The sequence below is a fragment of the Cheilinus undulatus genome, linkage group 9 (genome assembly GCF_018320785.1).
Source record: "Cheilinus undulatus linkage group 9, ASM1832078v1, whole genome shotgun sequence".
NCBI lineage: Eukaryota > Metazoa > Chordata > Actinopteri > Labriformes > Labridae > Cheilinus > Cheilinus undulatus.
Window position 1 is genome coordinate 7,679,726 of NC_054873.1, and position 22,008 is coordinate 7,701,733.

A 22,008-nucleotide genomic window follows, 5' to 3' on the forward strand; every position below is an offset into this window, starting at 1 on the left:
ACCAATCTTTAAAGATCTGGATCAGGGAAAACACAAGAAGTGCTTTGTGTTACTAAGAATCATGGAAACAATGAGAAAATGTGAAGAGATTCCCTCACTAGCTCTGATGGTGAGATAATGAGTCAGCATAGAGCACAGGAGCTGAAGAGTATTAGTAAGCTTCCCACACCTGGACCTGATCAAGGCCAATCAGCCACACACCTGACTCAGCACTGAGTTGATTCTCTCACCTGCCATGGTGAGCAGTAAGAGTGAGAGCCCTCACATGATGATGACGTGCAGTTTACTGTGGACATGAGGAGATACTTTTATGAGCTGGAGCACACAGAAACAACTTCTACAAATGGAGAGTCAGCGGGAAGAAAAAGAAACAAGGAAGCTTTAGTGGAGACTGGTCAGCAGGAGAGATTCCAGGTTACCTGGTGGTGAAGATGTGGTGGTGCAGCCTGCATCAGTCCCCATTCAGAGTTCCCTGCCTTACTGAATCCCCCCCCCCCCCTTTTTTTTTTTAACTTTAGTGATGCAAAACAACATAAGCAATACAAGATGAGTGAGAAACATGACACAAATAGTACTATGTGGGAAAACGAGCAAAAAAGGGCAGCAAAGACAAAACCGACTGGAGAGAATGATTTCTGCTTTTTAATGGTCCTTCTTAAACTTTCCAGAGATATACTGGTTAAACCGATCCTGACCAATAGAGATGAATGGAAACTGAACATCAGAATAAAAGTCTACAGCTTTCACTTTATTCTTCTAATGGCTGATAATTAGACTAGCTACAGTCAGTATGTGTTTACCTTGTGAGACGTGCGTTAGCTGAAGTGGAAAATGAGCTGTAATAACTTGTTTTAGTTTAGTTTAAGACTGGACAATTAATTGAAATTGATATTAAATCACATTATGGCTTTCTGCAGTTTTCAAATGGCAGAAGGTGCAAGGTTTCTTAAACCTAAAATGTGCCAAAATACCAGTTTAATACTTATTTTTTTTGCAGCAGAGATGTTCTGCTATGCACATTATGCAAAAGTGCCCTTTTTTCTATAATGCTGTGCAAAAAACAATCCTACTTTCCTTATTTTTGTATGTTTTTCTTATCAAAAATAAGAATGACATAAAATTGGCCATTCCCTTCAGTACATTTCATATCAAATTTGCATTAGAGCCAAAAAAAATCACAAGCGTTCAGCCCTAGTTAAACATATCTAGTTGTGTTTTCGTTACTTGATTTATTGCTTGTATTTGTCGAAAAAATAAATAAGGTGGGGAACTTAAAAATAAATGCATATTAAATCCTATGTCATAATTAGACAATTTTCCCCAAATAGTAGAGCTTTAGTTTAGCTTGTTGTTGTTTCCTCTGATGAGGTCTGCAGGCAGAAGAGCACGTAGCAGGTGGCCAAAGCTCACATTGGAAAATAGTGCCAAAAACACAAGCTTTCTGGGTGAAAAATAAAAAGCTTAAAACATGTAGATATAGCGTGAAATTAAGCTAACTTAATTTCTTTGGCCCATTTTTACCTAAAACTCACTAAATTCCTATAACTGTATATAACTGTACCCATCTGCTACTCTGTATAGACTAGCTTCCCCAAGTGCATCCTGTATGAAGGGGAAGGCAGACTGAAACTGTTGGAGGCTAATGGCGTACTGATACCTAGTACCTCATACGACCCAACCTTAAAATTACTGACACACACATTTAGCACCTTAATACGACAAAAATCAACATTACAAAGAGCATAACGATTGTTAAACAACTCTCTAAAGTCCGTTGTTATCAAAACTTTTAAACGGTCCTTTGCTGCCCTCTAGTGGTAAAACACAGAAAGTACATTCCGGCGCACTTCCGGTCCTGCAAACAACAAGGAAGTCCACCGATGGATGAAAACCGACATCAACCTGCCCCTCTCTCCTCCGTTTTCTCACTGTAAACTCTCCAGATAAACACCGTTTTCATACCTAGACAAGCGACCATCATCCCGCTGCCATGGCAATGTCAACATTTCAGAAGGTGACTCTCGTTACGTGTCTCGTGCTGTGCGTCGCGCTGCTGCTTCCCAGAATGCTGTTATCCCGGGGGAGGAAGGATGCTGCTGAGCGGCCGGAGGGTGCGTCACGTTTTAACGGTTTCTTTGTGTCTGTTTTCAAACATCCAACTCGATATGTGTGCTAAAGGCGTAGCGTGCCTTTTTTTTTAGATTCATAAAGGTTGGAATTGACGTCGTATTTTGTTGTTTTAACGCCAGTTTGGACTGAACATCACCGATGTCGTGTTCCCGCAGTTACATTTTCATCCCTCCAGAGGGCGCCAGATACACCGCTACAACTTTTACATTTAGTTGATAATGTTTTGTTTTTTTGAGAATACATTTTATTCCCAACGCATCCACAGATTAAAATAGACACTGTTTGTTTGTTTATTTATTTATTTAAACCAACGTAATAGGAGAAAATATCCAACATGGTCGGAGCACAAACGGCAGTTAATTAATGTAATAAGGGTTCCTGCGGATCAAACTATTATTAAACTTATATTATTTTTACTTGTGAGAGGTCTTAAATCTCAGAGGGCTTTTAGGCAAATTTATTTGATTTTAATCTTTTTTTTTTTTTTTTAGCATATGCTTCTGGCATGTTATAATAAATATAACTATAGGATATATTGGTAGAATCAATGCATTAAATAGGCCAGAAATAATTAGAGTAGGGTCTTTATGACCCAAAACATTTCTTTGTGCTATATCAGTTGATACTTTAACAGTGCATTAAACTAAAAGGTTCAGCTCTGTCCTGTGTACTGAGATATCTCACTCACTTTCCATTTTTGGCCATTTACCATGCAAAAAGTGGCATTAAATCCTTTCAGGTTAGGTCTTAAAAAGTCTTAAATGTGATTTTTAAAAGTGTGTGGGAACCCTGTAATAAATAGGATATTAAATAATAGTTGGAAACATGGCAATAATGGCAATAAATAGGTGAGTGGATGATCCTGGTCTTAAACATGTCTGATAAAAGGGCATATTTCCTATTCCATACCTAGAAACATTAGTGAAAATAGCACACATAATTTTGAATAACTGTCAAAAGTCAGAGATATTTCATTTACTTTTCAATTCATACCTAAAACAAAGAAAATGAAGGGATCCCTGTGTCTAAGAGGCTGTAAAGGTGTGCTTTTGCTTTGTAAATAATTTGATAAGTTAGCTTAAACATATGACATGGTAGCAAGAAGCCACAGACCACCATCCCTAACAAAAAAGGAAGCGTAACACAGTTTCCTATCACTTTGAGTAAAAGGATTCTAATTGAAAGAGGAAATGACCCTGTAGCAAATAAAGTCAGCAGTGTTATGATTATTGTTGGTTGTATGTATAGTATTGTATTTTGTAGAAGAGCAACTGTAACACTGAATTTGACAGAATAAGATGCCTTAAAAATGCCTTTGTGTTTACTTTCAGTTGTGCAAAGGTAAACTTTTTTGATGAATGAGGCTCATTAGCATCCCAGCACACCAGAAACACTTGTAACTTAAACCAGAAATAAATTAAAGTTGAAGGACATATTACTGATAATTTTCCATTCCTCTCATTCACTCAGATAACTTGTCCTCCTCCTCCCCCCTCCTCTGCAGGTTCAGGCCACCTCCCTCCCATGATGCACCGTCAGCTGCCTCCTGATGGCCGAGGACAGAGAGCTGCAGGCGCAGGTTTGTCCAGAGCTCACAACACCGAAGCCATCGCTAGGGCAAAAGGAGCAGGAACAGGGGCAGGAGCAGGAGGCAAATCCAACCTGGCGGGGCAGATCATCCCCGTGTACGGCTTTGGGATCTTACTCTACATCCTCTACATACTGTTCAAGGTGAAACACTGGAAATAATATATATGGAGTAATAAACTTGTTCACCAGCTTTATAAAGAGACAGAGGGTTGAGGAAAAAAATCACCTTCCAAAATTTTGACATTTTTATGCTACAGTGACAAATGAATCCATCAAATGGGATTCAATTTTCTCTGTTTGGTGAAATGTCTAGCCCGGTAATTACCAGGCATTTTTACCACCTTTGGACTGAATATGGTGTTTCCCCCAGTTACTGATCTTTGCACTAAGCTAACAGTTTACTAATGAGAGATTCACTGAGCATGGTTTGAGTATTTTAAAAATGTTATTTTGCACAAGGAAAAGGCCTTCCTCAAACATTATTATACATCAACACTGCAGCAGAGCATTGAACTCTAATGCATTTTTAAACTACTATTCAAGTTATTTGCTCATGAGGAGCTTAGCTTGGTGAATGTATTCAAAAACTTCAATGAAGTCTAGTTGTCCTTTAGAATAAACTCTTAGTCACAAATGGACAGTCCATGAAGGATACTATTAATAGCTTTTCTGCCTCATCATGTTTAAGAAATGTACACTATGTGGACAAAATGACTATTACACCAGCAGGGACTGCAATTACATTAGTTGGCCCTCTTTTGCAGCTGTAACAGTCTCCACTCTTCTTGGAAGGATTTTCAAGAATTTTTGTCCATTAATTCTGTAGAGCATTTTTTAGGTCAGGATGATGTTGGACTAGAAGGCCTAGCTTGTAATCTTCGTTCCAGTTTATCCCGAAAGTGCTGGATGGGGTTGAGGTAAGGGCTCCGTGTTGGCCAGTCAAGTTCTTCCACAACAAACTCATCAAACCATGTCTTTGATTTCTGCACTGGGCCACAGTCATGTTGGAATAGAAAAGGGCCATCCCCAATCTGTTGCCACAAAGTTGGAAGCATAGCATTGTCCAAAATGTCTTGGTATGCTGAAGCATTAAGATTGGCCTTCACTGGAGATAAGGGTCATGCAAAACAGCCCTATACCATTATCCCTCCTCCACCAAACTTCACAGTTGGCACAGTGCAGTCAGGCAGGTAATGTTCTCCTGGCATCCACCAAACCTATACTGGGTTTCTACTTCTCCACAGTCCAGTGTCACTGTGCTTTACACCACTCTATCCAACACTTGCCATTGGAATTAGTGATGTGAGGCTTGCATGCGGCTGCTCAGCTATAGAAACACATTCATGAAGCTCCTGCTGCACAGTTTCTGTGCTCACATTTAATGTTATTGTCTCCTCTTCAGATCACCTCTAAGGGGAGCAGCAAACCGTCAGAGAGCAGATTTCCTTCAGTTCGCTCGGAGAACATGAAGAGAAAGATCAGTAAGTATTTTTTTGCTCTTTTTCTTTCTTTTTGCACAATGACAAAAAGACTTGAATCTGCAATTTTTAGTGAATTTCCAAGAAAAAGCATTAAAATCTCAAATGCATGCTTTCAGTTATCGTGTAATCTTTGTGTTCTGGGAGTGTTTCTCTACACATTTTCAGAAACTTCTGACTTTTGCTGCTTTAGTGTTTTGGTCTGCTCATGCTGTGTACTTATTTTCTTGATTATTTGACATAAACATCAGCCAAATAAATGTTTCATTTTCTGAGGGCATGCTCTGTTGCATATATATGTTTTAGTTATTGTGTGGTTAACGTCATAAATTAATAGCTAAGTCAGTAGTAACTTCTGGTTTCCTTTAAATTAGAATACAAACGTAAAAAAGCTACAACAAGCTAATTGATACAGAGTGCCATAAAAGCTAGTTTCTTCTCAAAGTTTAGGTTTAAAAAGTTGCAGCCTTACTAATAACTGATGAGAAAAATATTAATCCATTAGTGAAAAGAGAACTCTCTGAATGTAGGATGCCTTGCCACCCTTCAGATAACATTTCCTTTAAATTAAAACAGCAGCTCTGCGTGTTTGTCACATCCAGTCTCAAAATCCTCCGCTGACATGAACATTCATCTCTGTGGTGCATTAACCTAATGAGAAATAAACTAATGTTTGTAATTTTCTGGCATATTGATTCTTAAAAGCATTAAACAGAAAGATGAACTGCCTTCCACTTGAGCCGTGAAAACAAGAATTAACATTTTGAAGCAGCCGCCCGCTCCTTAGTCCTTCTGTGCTTAAACTTGTTTTCTTTTCTTCGCCGTCCTCCAGCTGACTTTGAGCTCGCTCAGCTGCAGGACAAACTTCGAGAAACTGAGCTGGTGATGGAGAACATCGTCTCCAACGTCCACAGCAGTCCTGACAGGTGGGTGTGTGCTTACCGAGGAAACATTTCCCCTCCTCTCTGCTCTTTCTCGGTTACTGATGGGAGGGAAGGCTTTTATTCAGTTCATTTGTTTTATTTTGTGTCAATTAAATAACGCGTGTGATAATCTTTTCCACTGAAAGAGTAAAGACTCACAGAATCCTACAGTTAAGTTATTAAAGAGAACTTCTCCAGAAGTTGTCTTCCTTTTAAATAATGATCATTATTACTGCATATGACTATTATGAGACTTTTTTATAACATAATTACCAAGGAGTGTTTTCAAAGTCTTCTGTCCATTCAAGCCTTTATTGTAGTCATTTTTTGACTCCATAAAATACAGCTGTAACATCAGTGTGTCAGGAAGGACTACATAGTGGTTATTGTTGACCTGTATGGCCGTCATTAATAGAGCATAGATGGAGTCTAACATAGGGGGAAAACTCTGAGGTGCTGCTGGAATAATCCACCTCCATAGTTGACAAATATTAATTTTTTCACCAACATATAAAACCCCAACTGGTACCAGTTAGTGGATCTTAAAACCAGAATGTGATGCAGTGCTCCTCTCTCTGTCTAAGCCAGTGGTTCTCAGTTGCTCTAGCCTCAGGACCAACCAAAATCTTTGATGACAAATTGCAACCCAAATTTCCAAAATTTTTCAACAATGCATATTTAGATAAATAAAAATGTTGCACTTAAGATCTTGGATGGAACTGAATTTATGACAGGAACAAGAGAGGACAAAACTCATGTTTTACACCCCCTTTTCCCCATGAGAAAGTATAAATATTAGCCAGTTTTCCAGAGATCTTGAGAAGTTACTTCAGTAACGTGGTAAAAGCAGCTCTTTTATTACGATAAATGGAGATAGATACATTGAAATTTCAATAAAACATTTAAATAGACCCAATATCACTCTAAAAAAGCAGTTCGGTTGCATGTTCTTCACAGACTTTTGCCACCATTTTTTCCAGACACACATTAGCAACCTGCTGAAAACTGCTCCACGACCCACTTTTTGGTCCTGACCCACCAGTTGAGAAACATTGGTCTAAGCCACAGGCGTAGGCTTGAAAATCGATATGGCAATCGATACAGATTTACGGAATCAATACAGCTGTAAAATGTTGTTACGGCAGTTTTAAAATATACATTCCTCATGGTGCAGTTCACAAAAAAAGCTATCAGATGGTACAGGGGTTTAACTGGGCAAGCTTTAATTCAAAAAACAAGATGGTACTCAATTCCCAATTCTCCCCTTAACCCTCAGTCTCAAAATGCACGTTCCTGCAAAGTGCGAGGGCTGTCCCAATTCGATTTTTTGGTTGAATATTAACACATTCTCGTTTTTTCTTCTTCTTCCTCTGAATTGACGGACGATGCCGTTTTGGCACATTACTGCCCTCTACAGTCTTAAATTGTAACTGCTATTAAGGGGTGTCCCATTTCTAAGCCACGAGATGGCCCTTACACTTGGTTTCGTTAAATGAACCATCACATTCTGTTTTTTTTTTTTTTTGTACATTTTGCACAACATTTAACATTTTCGAGAAATAGGGATGTAGGTTTAATCACTCAGAAAAATGTTAAATAAATGTTGATAATATTAGAGTAAAACTCTGGATGTGTCGTCTGTGTGTCAGGATGAAGGGAGTCATGGCGGATCAGGAGGAGAGCCTCCTGCAGCAGCTGACTGAGATCACGCGAGTGATGAAGGAGGGGAAGCTGGTAGACGACGTGGTACCAGAGAAGAAGAACCAGGAGGACTGGGAAGGTACATGCAGCCTGCTCATTCACTCTTCTGTCTTATAATGCCTTTAAAATGATAGTAATATTGACAATTATAAAACAGTATAATTTTAAAATACTTAATTTATATAAGGGAAGAAATGTTACAGGTTTAGTAGACTTAAACAAGTTAACAAGCAGCTAAACCTTACATATGTTGAACAGCTTTACAGCTCTGCACATTACTCAACACTTTACTCTTGGTACAAATGTGATGACACATTACTTGCACAGAGGCTGTAGTCCTAAAAGCAGGCGGTCTTGGTTCATCTCCGACCTTTGGCAGTTTGCAGAACATCATTCTCCACTCTCTCATCCCGGTTTTCTACTCCAACCACTGGTCTATCTACTACAGTAAAGGCATGACAAAACCCACAAATAAACTAAAAAAAAAAGTTGGACCTGTAGAGGATAAAATCTACTGGAAGTTAAGAAAGAGGCGCTCAAATTTCCTAGTGATTGCAGGCGGCCTGGGTTCAAGTCCAGACTGTAGCTCCTTTCCTATGTCTCCTTCACTCTCTCATCCTTGTTTCTGAGCCTATCCACTGCCCTCCTTGCTCACAAAAGGCATACAGAGCTCAAAAATATATCTTAAAAAAAGCCAAGAGAGTCTGCTTAGTCTACTGGGGAGAGTCAAAATCAACCAAAAGGAAAACCTCTTGTCAAGAATATTCAACTGTTTATTTGACGTTTAAAGTAGATAACTGCTGACACCTCATTAAAAGTGTTTAAAGCCTTAAAATATTTTATTCAAATCTCAAATTCTAGTACCATGCAGCTGTTAATTTCATCTCTGAAGTGATGATTAGTCAGCTTACAAAGACGATACTTCAAATCATTCCAGCCACAGGCTGATGCTTCTGCAGTCATTAAATACACTGCCTGGCCAAAAAAAGTCACCACCTGGATTTAACTAAGGAAATAAGTACGAGCCTCCTATTGGATAATTACTGCATGGGTGATTATCTTTCAGCTGGCAACAAGTTATTTAACCCCAGCTGATGCAATGAGTAACGTTTCATTTCTTAAACAATAGATTTTTTCTACCCTAATGGCACGGGCATATTCCAAGATGACAATGCCAGGATTCATTAGACTCAAATTGTGAAAGAGTGGTTCAGGGAGCATGAGACATCATTTTCACTCATGGATTGGCCACCATAGAGTTCAGACCTTAACCCCATTGAGAATCTTTGGGATGTGCTGGAGAAGGCTTTGCGCAGTGGTCAGACTCTCCCATCATCAATATTAAAATTAATGCAACACTGGATGGAAATAAATCTTGTGACATTGCAGAAGCTTATCGAAACAATGCCACGGCGAATGCATGCTGTAATCAAAGCTAAAGACGGTCCAACGAAATACTGGAGTGCGTGACCTTTTTTTGGTGGCTACTTTTTTTTGGCCAGGCAGTGTATTTTGGCCTACAGTGGATGATTATTGGTGTCCTCGTACTTTTATGGCATGTCCAGAGTTCCTGAAATAGCTGTAAACCTTTCCTGGTGCATGCATGCACCTCCCAATCATGCATCTCAGTGCCAAAACTGCCAGTGCATCATCAACTCCCTCTCCCTGAATAAAACTCAAGATATCAAAAATAAACAAAAATAATAGCAACAACACTTTCCTCTTGTTAATAGTAAATACTGAGTAAGATGACAGTTTTCAGACACTTTCAGACAGATGTATTAATAAATGAAGTGCTGGTTAGTTACTGCCTGGTTTTATTTCTCTGCAGGGTCTGCAGGTTATCCCGAGGAGCCTCAGCAGTACTGGGAGCACCCCCACTGCTGCTGTCAGCACGGCGAGCAGCACCACGGCCCAGAGACGGAGGGTGATGCAGAGAGGACACAAGCTGACGGAGCCGATCAGGAGAACTTACCCGAGGAAGTAGCAGGTGGAATGGAAGCAGAAACTGAGACTCTGGATGAACCAGATGTTACAGCAGTGATGGAGGAGAGCATAGAGCCACAGAGAGATCATAATGAGCTGGCCGACGTGTACGAACACTCAGAGGAGCAGGGAGGGGGTCAGATCGATCTGGGCGTGGCGGAAGAGGACCTGGCCGGAGTCCTGCAGGAGCTGGAGATCTCCCTGAAGGTGACGTCAGCGATGGAGCAGGAGAAGATGGAGGACCTGAGCAAGTCAGACCTGAATAAGTCAGCGGAGACAGAAACGCCCTGCAGCACGGTCAGACGGAGGAACAGGAGGAGGAGAGCCAAAAAGGCATCATACTGACTTCAAACAAGGCTGCTCATGAACTCCTGGGCCTGGTGTTGGAGAGGACAGCTTGGCTCCTTTTACTTAATTTTTCTTTTTCACATTGTGTGAACTTTATTTATATCTACTTGAAGAGAACAACAAAAGAAATGTGTGCAAAGGGATGTTTTATTGAGCTCATATCAGCCTTATCCACTCATTAATGATGACAAATTTAAATAGCTCTGAATTTCATATTTATCCATTTAGAAAAGGTGGCTGTCATTTTTGAACACTCACAACTCTGTAAAAGAGTATTACTTTTAACTTTGACCCAGAGACATTCAGGAATGCTGGAGGTAAGCATTTGATGTCTAAATTTGAATTTTAAAGGATGGATGTAAACAAACTTACTGTAAAATTGGTGTAGTTTATGAAGGATTTGGACAACTTAAAAAAATGACAATTAAGTCACAGTATTTACATCAGTTTAATTGAACCAGCATGCTTTGTTTTCCTTTGCCGTAATATTTTTTAATCCTGTTAAAATGCTGACCAAACTTTAAGCTTCTTGCTGTTTGAGAAGATTGAAAATGTTAACAAAAAAGACAGAAGTAAAAAAAGGAATGGGTCCACTGTGTTTTAGAGTATTTGCACTGATTCTTCAAGTGTTGCTTTTATTCTAAGCTTGTAACAGACCTGCTCTTGTGTGCTCTTAAATTATTTAAAGATTTTCACTTTTATAATCTCTATTCACCTTGTGGAAAATCATTTGTATATTAATTCCTAAAAAAAGCTGAGTTTATTTAACAGTCACAATAGTCTAAAACAGGGGTCCAGGGGCGTAGCTAGAGATTTAGGGCCCCCCTTTACCAGCTTGTCAAGCAACAAATGTGTCATTTTGACATATATCTATGTATTTAAATGTATTTTTGAAATCACAATTTCCCAATTTATCAGCAATATTTTTACTCGGGTTAAATTGACTTTGCTTGCATTATTTTGCAGTGCTGGACATTTTTTAAGGGATGGTGCAGGGCCCCCCAGTATTTCACTTTACTCTATTTTATGAAAATTTAGTCCGTTTACCGATTCATTTAGTCACTTTTGATCCAAAATGACACTAATTATTAAGAAAAAAATAACTAAAAAGACTCTTTTTTTAATTGCAGGCTTCTCGAGGGCCCCTCCCTACTGTGGGCCCGGGTCATCAGTACCCTTTTCCCCCCTGTGCTACGCCCATGCAAGGGTCATCAACTACATTTGCACAAGGGCCAGCTTTTTCGTTGATTGATGTTTGGGGCCGGACTTTAAAATAAAGTACAATAAATAGACATTTTTTTCTAATTAACAGGTTTAAAAGAATTCTTTGTAATGTTTAGCCTCCAACAGTGAGATCAGTCGCTATACCGTAGACGGCCACAGGGGGGCGATTGAGATATTTTAGCTGAATCTCTCGGGGGTTGTTTTGTTCTCCATCACTGAATTTGATGTTAGTATGATGTGTCCTAAATGGTGAAAAATCTGTGCAAGACACAGGTCTTTAGTTTTGATTCTTAGGCAGAAAAACGCCTTAAGTTTAAAAAAACAAAAAACAAAAAACATTTTAATCAAGAACGGACTTGTTAGTTTGTGTTTATCATGCTTTATATCTGCTTATAATGGCTGACAGGTGGATTTCTGGATCAGACGTTAAACCAATCTGAACATTTTTTCCTATCTAAATTGTTTTTAGGGAATTAAATAAAAAAATATACCTGATATACAAGAACAAATGTTCTCTGTGTATTTCTGAATATGACAATGTCCTGGTGAACTTGTTAGTGTTTCTGATCGTTGTCCTGCTGCATAACCCAAGCGCTCTTGAGCTTAATTTTATGAACTGATGGCCGGATATTCCCCAGTATTTTCTGGTAGAGGTCAGAATTTATGATCCATCAACTACGAGTGGTAAATGTGAGACGAGCCTTTGTATTCTTTTTGGCTAGCAGTGGTTTTGTTGGAACTCCCTTATGTATTACCATTTTTGCCCAGTCTCTTTCTTATTGTTGGATCATGAACTCTGACCTTAACTGAGTTGTTCTGGGTTCTTTTGGGACCTGGACAAATTGTCGATGCACTCTAGGAGTAATTCTAGTAGGCTGACCACTCTTGGGAAGGTTCAAACCCCTTCTAAGTTTTCTCCATTTGTGGATAATGGCTCTCAATAGGGTTCATTGGAGTCCCAAAGCATTCAGAGATGGCCTTGTTAGACATTGTCAGTTCATAAAATTAACATTTCAAAAGAAAATGAAAGACAAGCATGGCCTTCAATCTCATTTAAAATCAATTCAAGGCATTTTAAATCATTTCAAGGATCCACAAGTACCCTGCTGTACCTGAAGACCCTTGAAACTTGGGCTGAGTCTTTTAAAAGAAATCCTAAAAAATTCCAATTACCTTAAATATTGAATAAACAGCATGAAAAGGATTATAAATTGAAATTCAGATAGTTTCAGTCAATGATAAAAGATCTGGAGCATCTTGAATGTGAGAAAATGATAAAACTGATCGAAGAAAATAATTTATAGGATAGTGGATATTTTAAGACATTTCTTAAGCTTATTTTGCACTAGAAATCTATTATTTAGATAGGGAAGAAAATGTATACAGGGCTGTAAAAAAATCCTTCAAAATATATTAGCATCATTATCAAATAAAGAACATTCACTTTTTAATTGTGAGGATCTTAAAGTTTTTATGCTTTTGTTTTTTTTTTGTTTTTTGTTTTTTTTTTAAATCCAGATAAAAATGTGTTGGATTACTAAATCCAGATCATTTTTAAAGTTAAAGTAAGAGCAGCAGCACAATTCAAAAAAAGAGTTTATTACTTGAATAATGGAACATTTTACTCATACAAAAGCAACATCACAATGTTTGATGTTAGCAGAGAATATTTGGGATGAACAGTTTAGCAAGTGGCACATCAACACAACAACACTCCCCCTGTGACAGTGACTGTGATGTGTTGCATTAAGTGTCGCGTTGGTCTGGGGTTCGTTCCCGCCCTCTCCTCTTATAAACAGGAAGGTGACTGACGGGACCACCTCAGTGCTCCATCGGCTCGTCGGGCGCTGCTCCGGCTGCTGGTTCATCTGCAGGCTGGGCGACCTGAGAAACAAAAAACACAAATCAAAGGGGTCAGGGTCTGTCTTAAATTCATGGTTATGTAACGGTAATATTGAGGGATAACTGACTTTTAAGAAAAAAGCATGTCTGACATCTCACTCATAGCCAGACCCCAACAGTTAAATATTTTTCTTTACTGACAGTTTTTTTTTTAAAGTAAAGACAAATGTGTGTATTTGAACTATTCTGCTGCATAACTCGCAGCTTTTTTAACTCACTGCTTTTCTTTATCCACCTTCTAATGCGAAGCTGCTCTCTGTTTAAATATGTTATATATTTGTCATATAATATGTTATGTGTGCATTTAAGTGCCATCATATAGACCAGCTAATTAGCTTCAAGCACATCAGAAACTTATATGGGAATGCAGCACCTTCAACAACTGGCCTGAGGAAATTGTCAATATGTCTGCTGCAGGTCAGTCTTCCTCTGCTCTAAACAGCCATGGTAAGATCCCAGATATTTTTAATCCTGTTAGTTTATCTTATTAGTCCAATTTTGAACTCCACAAACCAAACAAGGAGATATAAGGTTAAATCATGATGTGTCTAAGGATGATAAAGTTAAATTACCTTTAGGTGAAGGTAAATTAAAGGTCATGTGTTTAAACTCCAAGAAAAGTTGTCTAGAGGAGGTTAACCAACAACTTAACCAGCTGCTCTATCAAATACAAAATAACAATATTGAAACCAGTGCTACCCTATCCAACTTTATGATGATCAGCATCCCTCTAAAACACAACTCCATTGGTTTCTTTTCAAGATGCCTAAAAAAAGAGCTGGACTACGAGGGCCAGATTGCAAAAACAACAGTGTTTTAAAGATAAACAGCTGCAGTCTGGCCTAGTCAGCTCCAGTCTAAGTCAAGCATGACTGGAAATCTTGCACCGTCTGTAGTACCTTTCTCTGTGGCCTCTCTTCCAGTCCTTCGAGGAACGGTGCGACGTCGTCGTCATCATAAATGGTGAACTCCATGTCCTTCCCCACGATGCCGATAGAAACATTCTGAAAGAGAGAATACGAAATTAAGAAAAAGCCTGCACATGAACGCATTAGAAAAGATTATAAAACAATGTGGAGTTTGGAGCACTTTTCTGACTCGATCCTGTCTTTTTCTTTTATATTGTTTATATTGTAAAAGTGTTGAACTTACTTAATCTAGACTTAAGAGTTTACTTTCAAATGTAGGCAACTTTATGTCAACATGATTTTAAAGCTTGAGTTATCAAATCAAAGTGTCAGACAGAGCCGGGATACCTTGGTAGTGAGGTCCTGCTCGGTGGGGAGGGTTTCCCTGAGAGCACGGAGGCCGTGCTGCACAAGCTCATTTAGATTACCTAGAAATAAAACGAGACTCTATTAGTGCAGATATTTTCTTGTCTTATCCTAAACTAAAACAGAACACTTTGCTTACACATATACATTACTACAACTGCCATTTCCTTTTTGCTCTGTAATTAGGAAAAAGAAATTAAAATATTTCCAATAAAAATGCCAAAGCATACATATCAGGAGGCTAAATCTGTCCAAAACATGGCTCTTTAATGATACTGGTTTCTCCTCACTATAAGTGAACACAGTCAGTATGTTGAAATTTCATCTTACAGTCGGGGAACTTGTCCATGCATCTCTCCAGGTAGGTACGAGCTGACTGAGAGCGTGCTCCGATGGACATGGCTTTACAGTCAAAGTAGTTGGCTGATGGGCAGGTCTGGAAGATATGAGGTCCCATGTCCTGGAGGAAAAACATGTTAGCAAGAGCTGCAGTCAGATGTCACAGTCCAGATTTGTAAGACTTTAATATTTTTACACGGTTAAAAAAATAATAAAACAGCAAGAAATTTGAGACAGTAAACTTACATCATAGCCAGCAATGAGGAGTCCAACACCATAGGGCCTCCTCCCGTACCTCTGTGTGGGGATTTGGGTTTCTGAAAGTCCAGTTAAAGATCACTGCTCTGAATTATAAAGTAAAAACTGCACTTTAATTGCACAAAGACAACAGGCAAAAATGACTACTAATAGCATGTATTAAACCAACAATTGATTGTTTTAAGGATACTGCTGCCAATAAGAGAGACGAGACGTGATGTGGGAAGGGGCCTGTCAAACACAAATCTTGAGTCCAAGCACTCCTGACGCATGAAGTTACTACAAGAAATAAAGTATCATTAAGATTAATTACAGTTTTATGATCCATTGAAGCTTTTACAACTTCTTTTCAGGGCAGCTTTTACTCACCAGAGCAGTCTGGCATCAGCCGTCAGTCCAGCGATGGAGATGCCAACGTGGTTGTCGACATGGAGGATCTTCTTCTGGTGGGCAGCCAGTTCAGACTGAGCTCTCTGCAGAGAATCATGAGAATAATCAGGCGTGATCTAATACTGGTTATCAGCTGTGAAGAACAATCTGTACCTTGCTTTGGAATATTAAGTTTAGTAATATATTTAAAAGTTTATTTAAATGACAGATTTCACACATCTCTTTTAAGGATGCACAATATTGAATTTTTCCCTTCATCCGATATGCAAATATCTATACATTTATTTTAGCCAATACCAAATAGATGCAGACATTTTTAGACCTCAAACTTAAATCCTTACAAACACACTTTTAAGTCTGAGGATGAATAAAGAAACAAACTTTAGTCTTTGGAACACACTTTACTTTTGTACACACGCCCGATACTAACCCAACAGAATAATGATTTTGGCACAATTTTAAATGACATTTTAGAGCTTTAGACTGTGTTGCAAGGTGAGACAATATATCCCCAGAGAAGATGGTTAATGACTGTACCTTTAGTGCAACCAGGACTGCATGAGTTTGGGATTTGAGTCCTACAGTTGCAGACCCTTGCTTCACAGCCTCCATGGCATACTCGATCTGGTGAATACGACCCTGGAGAAACAAAAAAACCTTACTTTATTTATGAAAAATTAATGCTTAAATATCAGTGATAGTGTACATTCTTAATTAGACAGTCAAGGACACAACAGTGATGGAAATAGGACAGGATCCTCCACTGAAAGCAGCAGAGCTGTCCTTGCAAACATACCATACCCAGATATAAGAATATTTACTGTCTTTGTCTGGTGCAGAAATTGCAAGATAAAAAACAAAACATGTCCATGTATCTTAATAATTCTGTTTCAATAATTGTTTAACATAAAACAAATTCTCCTTTAACAGAAAAAAACCCCAAGTCTATAGGAACAATCCAACAAACATACATACACATACATACATACATACATTTGTTCCCACACCCAAAAGAATGCTAAATGCAAATAAAAAGGTTAATTACAAAGAGAATCATGTAAAAATCCCTTCTCTTTAAGACCACAAATCATATTAAAATAGCAGTACAAGTCAAAATAATAGCAGTTCAGTGTTTTTATTTAAATCATTCTGCCCTAAACTCTAAAAATGCATTTTTAACCAGTGACACTATTACTTGAGTAAAATGTTTTGTACTCTTTCCAACTATAGGTTATTTTATTATAGGGATGCTAAATTTAATTTCAGCACCTCTAGAAATGTAACAGGGGCATTTTGTCCAACCAGATTTTCAAAGTCTCACAGGTATTTTATAAATATGCATTTATACCTTAGCTATTTTAAACATAGGAAAGCAATAATCAACACTACATCTATATGTCATAAATCATATTTGAAAGAGGCAAACCCCTGAATGTGGAAAGAAAGTAGCCTCATTTGATCAGGGTAATGTTGAGTAAAAATTAAAAACAAGTTTGCACTCAATGTACTCGAGCACAATGTTAAAAAGCAGGGTTGCACAATGTTGGATTTTGCTGATATCCAATTTTACAAATGAATCTTAGCTCATATTTAGATGTACTTCTGCTCTAAAACGTCAGTCCTTAAACACACAATTTAAAGTTTTAGGATTCACAAATTAATACAAATCAGGCCTGAAAACACACCTTAAAAAGTAAGGAATAATAATGACTATAGACTTTAGCTGATGTAGGCAGCCTTAAACTCAACTGACTTACTTGTTTGTACCACCAATATTTACAGGTTACAATATAGGCAGATTTTTAGTCAAAATATCAGCTGTAACCATCGACAGATAATTGCAATTACCAATAATTCACTTTTTAAGCTAGTAACTGCCAATATCAGGCCATTAATATCGTGCATCCCTACTAAAAAGTGGCAGAAAATAAGGACTCATGTACTGAAATCATTTTTATCTCGAAATGGTCTGCAATAATATAGACACTGGCCTCTTTCACCATGGATAAGCATTCAAAAATGTTGTAATGGTGATGTGATCAGGTGGGTAAAGGTGCTGGTCTGTGTGAAGCAGGTACACATGCTAAACAACTTTGGTAATCATGATGATCCAGTTGTTTTCTGTTAAATTGTACACGTTTAGTTTTGTGAGTTGGAACCCACGTTGTTATTAATTTCATGAACGATCCAATTCTTCGTTAAAAGGGGCAACTGGACTTGCTTCAGTTCTGAACTGAAGAAGCCTTTTGGAAGAGAGGCGAAACATCTTCAAGAACCTCTAGCGAGTCCAGTTGCCCCTTTTAAGAAGAATTGGATGACCATGACCTGGATGAATGAGAGCATACACAGACATCTTCATGAACGATGCACATAGGAAAACATCACCTGAGGTATTGTGTTTTGGCAGGTGTATTAAACATTTGCAGAAATGTCTACATGCCACAGTGTCTCTATGGGATGAGCATCCCTAAAGATTTGATTCTATAATCGGCCTCTTCTTCCAACTATTTTAACCTAGCACAAACAGAGACTCACCTGTGGGCTCCATACTGTCACATCGTTGTCATATTGGTTACGGAACTACAAATGAGAACAAAATAAACCATAACTGAAAAGTGAAATCATTAAAAAACTCTTAATGCAGTATAAACACACACATTTTCTTACATAGTTGTCCTGCATCACTGGCATCTTTCAGGATCAGACTTTTTTCACATAACTAACACTACTACTGTCATTCTGGGTCCGTCTACAGCCTGGACGTTTCCAGAAACAGGTTTTATATTACTGCCATGAATAAATAATACACAAACTCAGTATCATTTACAGCTACTAAGCAGAGCGGACTCTGCAACAGAGTAAATTCATTACAGAAACTGTTGACTGAAGCAGCGATGCCTCAGTGTGATCCTGCAGAAAGCTAACTGGCATTAACCGGATGAAACGAGCAGTCTACTAAAGTTTGATCGATTTAAAGAAACAGCCAGTGATCTGTTACAATAGCTCTGGGTTTCTTTACAAACACTTATGCGGTTGGAGGAAAGAGTTCAGTGAGTTAAGGGAAATCGAAAGTAACAGACATGACACTACAGTTTGATGCTAGGCTACTAGCTATGTGCGCTAGCCTGCTAAGTAGCAACCTAACTGCCAGAGGAGTTTCTATCTGTGATTTTGGGGCTTTTATGTATAAACCGGGTTTATTACAACCGTTTAAACTGAGTTTCTACCGGTGACTATCAGCGGTGAAACGTTACGTTTGACTCACGTCATTTAGCCGGCTTCCGTGAAGCTAACGTTAGCATCGCTAAGGCTGTTTTGCTTACTCACAGTGCACAGTAAGTTAGCTAGCTAACGATAGCTCAGAGCGAGTAAGTCAGCCATGTTTTCTAGGTTTAGAAATCCTCCCACATTACAAAAGTTAGATTCAGACACTCTACAGATTTATAATAACACGTAACTTTAGTGATCGTTTGTTAGATTTCATTCAAACTTACCATCTCCGCGTTTCAGTGTGTCGTCTCCTCCGCCTGTGAAGTGATCGTGACTTGATTTATTTTCCTGGACGGGATGTCAGGGAAAGTAGTAGAGCCCCGATTTGAGATCAGTGATTGATCAGTTGTACTCTAGTTGGACTCGGCTTTACGCCAGTTTTACTATTTTGATGTTCTAGTTTTAAATAATAAATACTCCAAACGAAATACCATTTAAAATATACTGTATAGATAATTAAAAAACGTCATCATACTAAATTTATTTTATAGTTATTATTTTATCATTTGAGTTTTTTTAATCAAGATGGGACCCTCTTAATTTAATTTGCAGTTTTTGCATGTTTTTAAAAATTTCACTTACCGTATGCTATTTTTATCAACGTTATTTGTGTCGCAGTTTATTAACTCTTGGAGAAACGTTGATTCAGTACTTAAATGTTCATAATTTCCGATAAAAGCAAAGGATTTCTCAAATAGATGATTACTGTTTTCAGGCAGGTTCATATCTACTAGTTTACTGAAGCCCTTAAACATCTGTTTAAAATGATTTTGTCAATGAAGCCGTTTGTTCGTCCTGCTCTTGTATTTTCTGCGCTCATCCTAAAGGTGCAGTGTTTCTGTATGACCACTAGGCGGCAGCAATAAATTACCAGAAGACTGGCTCCATGACCATCAACCTTTTCCAACTAAATACAGTGCATTCAGAAAGTATTCAGACCCCTCCACTCTTTTTTTTTTTATTGCAACATGATGCTGCAGTCGAAAACATTTTTTATGTCATTATCTTCTTACAGGATCCCATAATGGTAAAGTGAAAACAGAAATTGAGACATTTTTGCAAATTCATTAAAAATAAAAAACGCAGCATCACATTGACGTAAGTATTCAGACCTTTTGCAAAGACTTGAAATTTAGCCCAGGTGTCTCCCATTTCTCATGATCGTTGCTGCTGAGATGTGTCTACACCTTGATTGGAGTCCACCTGTGGTAAATTCCACTGATTGGACATAATTAGCGAGGGCACACACCTCTCTGTAAAAGGCCTCACAGAAAGAACATGAAAAAAGTGAAGGAGGTCTGAATACTTTCTGAATGCACTGATTAACATAAAGGTAAAAAGAGAAGGCAAAATCTAACTGCACAAATTCACTGAGAAAAAAAAAACAACCACTAGTTACTTTTCAGTTGATAGAATTTAATCTGACCCATGCTTAGGCTGGTGGATACAGTCTGTAGTCCATTTAAAATAGGAAAAGGCAAGGAAAAAGATACAAAATCTTAATATTTTATTTAAATGTTATTATTTATTAAAGAATATGTCAATTTTGATACAAATATAAGCATTTCTACCAGTAATGAATGCATTTAAAGCCTTTTTAAAAATAAAAAACAACTGGGTATGCTAGAGGGGTTGTAAGAGCTTAAAGGGAAGATGAGGAAAATAAAACAAAAGTAAAAATCAGCTAAGTAAACTATTTATGTCAATCACGTCCTGAGTATATTTGTTGTTTTGATATAATTAATAACAGAATATCAAAATACATACAGTATGTCCTTTTACAGCTAAGGAAGATGGACATTTCAAGTAATGAAGACATTTGTTTACTATTTTTGATTATTGCTGATACATCAATTATTAGAGTTATCACAGAAACACAGAAGAGATTACAAAACAGATTTATTGTTCATTAACCTCCTGAGACCTTGGCTTTTGTCTGTTATAAATTTTTAGTTTCTTCCACTAAGACCTGATAAGAACCTTGTCTTTAAATAGAAATTAGTTTTGACTCAAAATGGTGTACAGAAATCTCCTGAAAGTCCTGTTCTGACAAAAATACAGAGCTGGGTTGGCTGTGGAACATATGTTAATGTTTCAGGCTGTTGGTCTGATGTTGGGGGTCTTCAGTCGGTAAGGTATGGGCTGTTTTTGAATTGGCCTACTGCATACTCCTGCCAAATGCAGTATTCAGTATGCATGTGCACTGCGTACTGTGTTTGACAGTAGGATGCAGCATGACTACCAGTCGGACGTTATTGTGTAGTATGCTTGGCCCGGCTTAGCTGGTTTCCAGTATACATAAGTACGTCATACCCTGGTCAAATGCAAACGATGCTACAGTGTTCTTCATCCATTTACATACAGAAAAAATCTGGGAAGTGTTTTTATTTGATTTTTGGGGATTTTTATAGCCGTTGTTTTTAGCTTAGCACGTATAGAGCAGTGAAAGGACACACTTCACAGCACCTTTCCGGCCGTTACGAGCCGTAATGCAAAACAAAAACAACAGTGACCTTATTACAACTTATTTCACTATAGTACATGTTAAAAAGGTAAAGATAAAAAGTAATAGCACTTCCATTTGTAACTGTCAGCCGCCAAAAGTTTAAGTTTGGCCACTCTCTGCCATTATGAACTCTGACCCGGCGCTTTGCATTGTGGGTAACAGTAGGCGAAGCAGACTGGTCTGATGCATACTGTAATAATTTTCCCAAATCAGTACGTCATCAGGGTATTTTTGGCATACTGCAACTTTCGCATTTGTTTGCATACTGCATACTGCATTTTTGGCAAATCAGTACCCACTGCTAGTATAGTAGGCGAATTCGAAAACAGCCATGGTGTTAATCTCAGTTACTGAGAGAGGGATGGTGAGGTTATTTTGATGATGGACCATAAGGACTTATTAAGGCCAAGCATCAACAACATTTACACTAAAAGGTCTGAATTTATTGGAAATCTTCCTTTAAAATCCACACTAATTCCCTGGATTAAAAAAATACCTAACATTTCTACAAAATTCTTTAAAAAATTAAGCATCCCATACAAAGTAACCCAAAATTCCCTAAGATATTAACTTTACTATAAAGCCTTGACATTCCAATACAAAATTTCCCCTAAAGTCCATGTTAATGCCTGAAAATTTTGAAGCAAATTTGCTTAAATCTCAAAGCAAACTCTCCCTAAAAAGCCCGA

General features: G+C 38.0%; 2 protein-coding genes across 2 annotated transcripts; one reads left to right on the plus strand and one right to left on the minus strand.

Moving 5' to 3' along the window:
• Positions 1-1,880: 1,880 nt before the first annotated feature.
• ric3b (RIC3 acetylcholine receptor chaperone b) lies at positions 1,881-10,866 on the plus strand. Its single transcript, XM_041796116.1, has 6 exons — positions 1,881-2,111; positions 3,635-3,861; positions 5,123-5,201; positions 6,031-6,124; positions 7,771-7,901; positions 9,654-10,866. Exons 1-6 carry the CDS (start codon positions 1,991-1,993, stop codon positions 10,151-10,153), a joined length of 1,152 nt encoding a protein of 383 aa, XP_041652050.1. The 5' UTR covers positions 1,881-1,990; the 3' UTR covers positions 10,154-10,866.
• Positions 10,867-12,963: 2,097 nt separating this feature from the next.
• psma1 (proteasome 20S subunit alpha 1) lies at positions 12,964-19,145 on the minus strand. Its single transcript, XM_041794783.1, has 10 exons — positions 19,038-19,145; positions 18,079-18,123; positions 16,081-16,182; positions 15,523-15,626; positions 15,344-15,432; positions 15,142-15,212; positions 14,887-15,016; positions 14,539-14,618; positions 14,182-14,286; positions 12,964-13,264 (listed from the first exon to the last, which is right to left on the minus strand). Exons 1-10 carry the CDS (start codon positions 19,038-19,040, stop codon positions 13,202-13,204), a joined length of 792 nt encoding a protein of 263 aa, XP_041650717.1. The 5' UTR covers positions 19,041-19,145; the 3' UTR covers positions 12,964-13,201.
• Positions 19,146-22,008: the final 2,863 nt, after the last annotated feature.

Excerpts from the sequence above, each read along its gene's own strand:
- ric3b (XM_041796116.1), top strand. The coding sequence starts at position 1,991 with ATGGCAATGTCAACATTTCAGAAGGTGACTCTCGTTACGTGTCTCGTG. Across the intron at positions 5,202-6,030 it reads GAACATGAAGAGAAAGATCA|CTGACTTTGAGCTCGCTCAG; the intron begins GTAAGTATTTTT and ends GCCGTCCTCCAG. Across the intron at positions 6,125-7,770 it reads GTCCACAGCAGTCCTGACAG|GATGAAGGGAGTCATGGCGG; the intron begins GTGGGTGTGTGC and ends TCTGTGTGTCAG.
- psma1 (XM_041794783.1), bottom strand. Across the intron at positions 15,213-15,343 it reads CGTCTCTCTTATTGGCAGCA|AAACCCAAATCCCCACACAG; the intron begins GTATCCTTAAAA and ends CTGGACTTTCAG. Across the intron at positions 14,287-14,538 it reads AGCAGGACCTCACTACCAAG|AATGTTTCTATCGGCATCGT; the intron begins GTATCCCGGCTC and ends TCTCTCTTTCAG.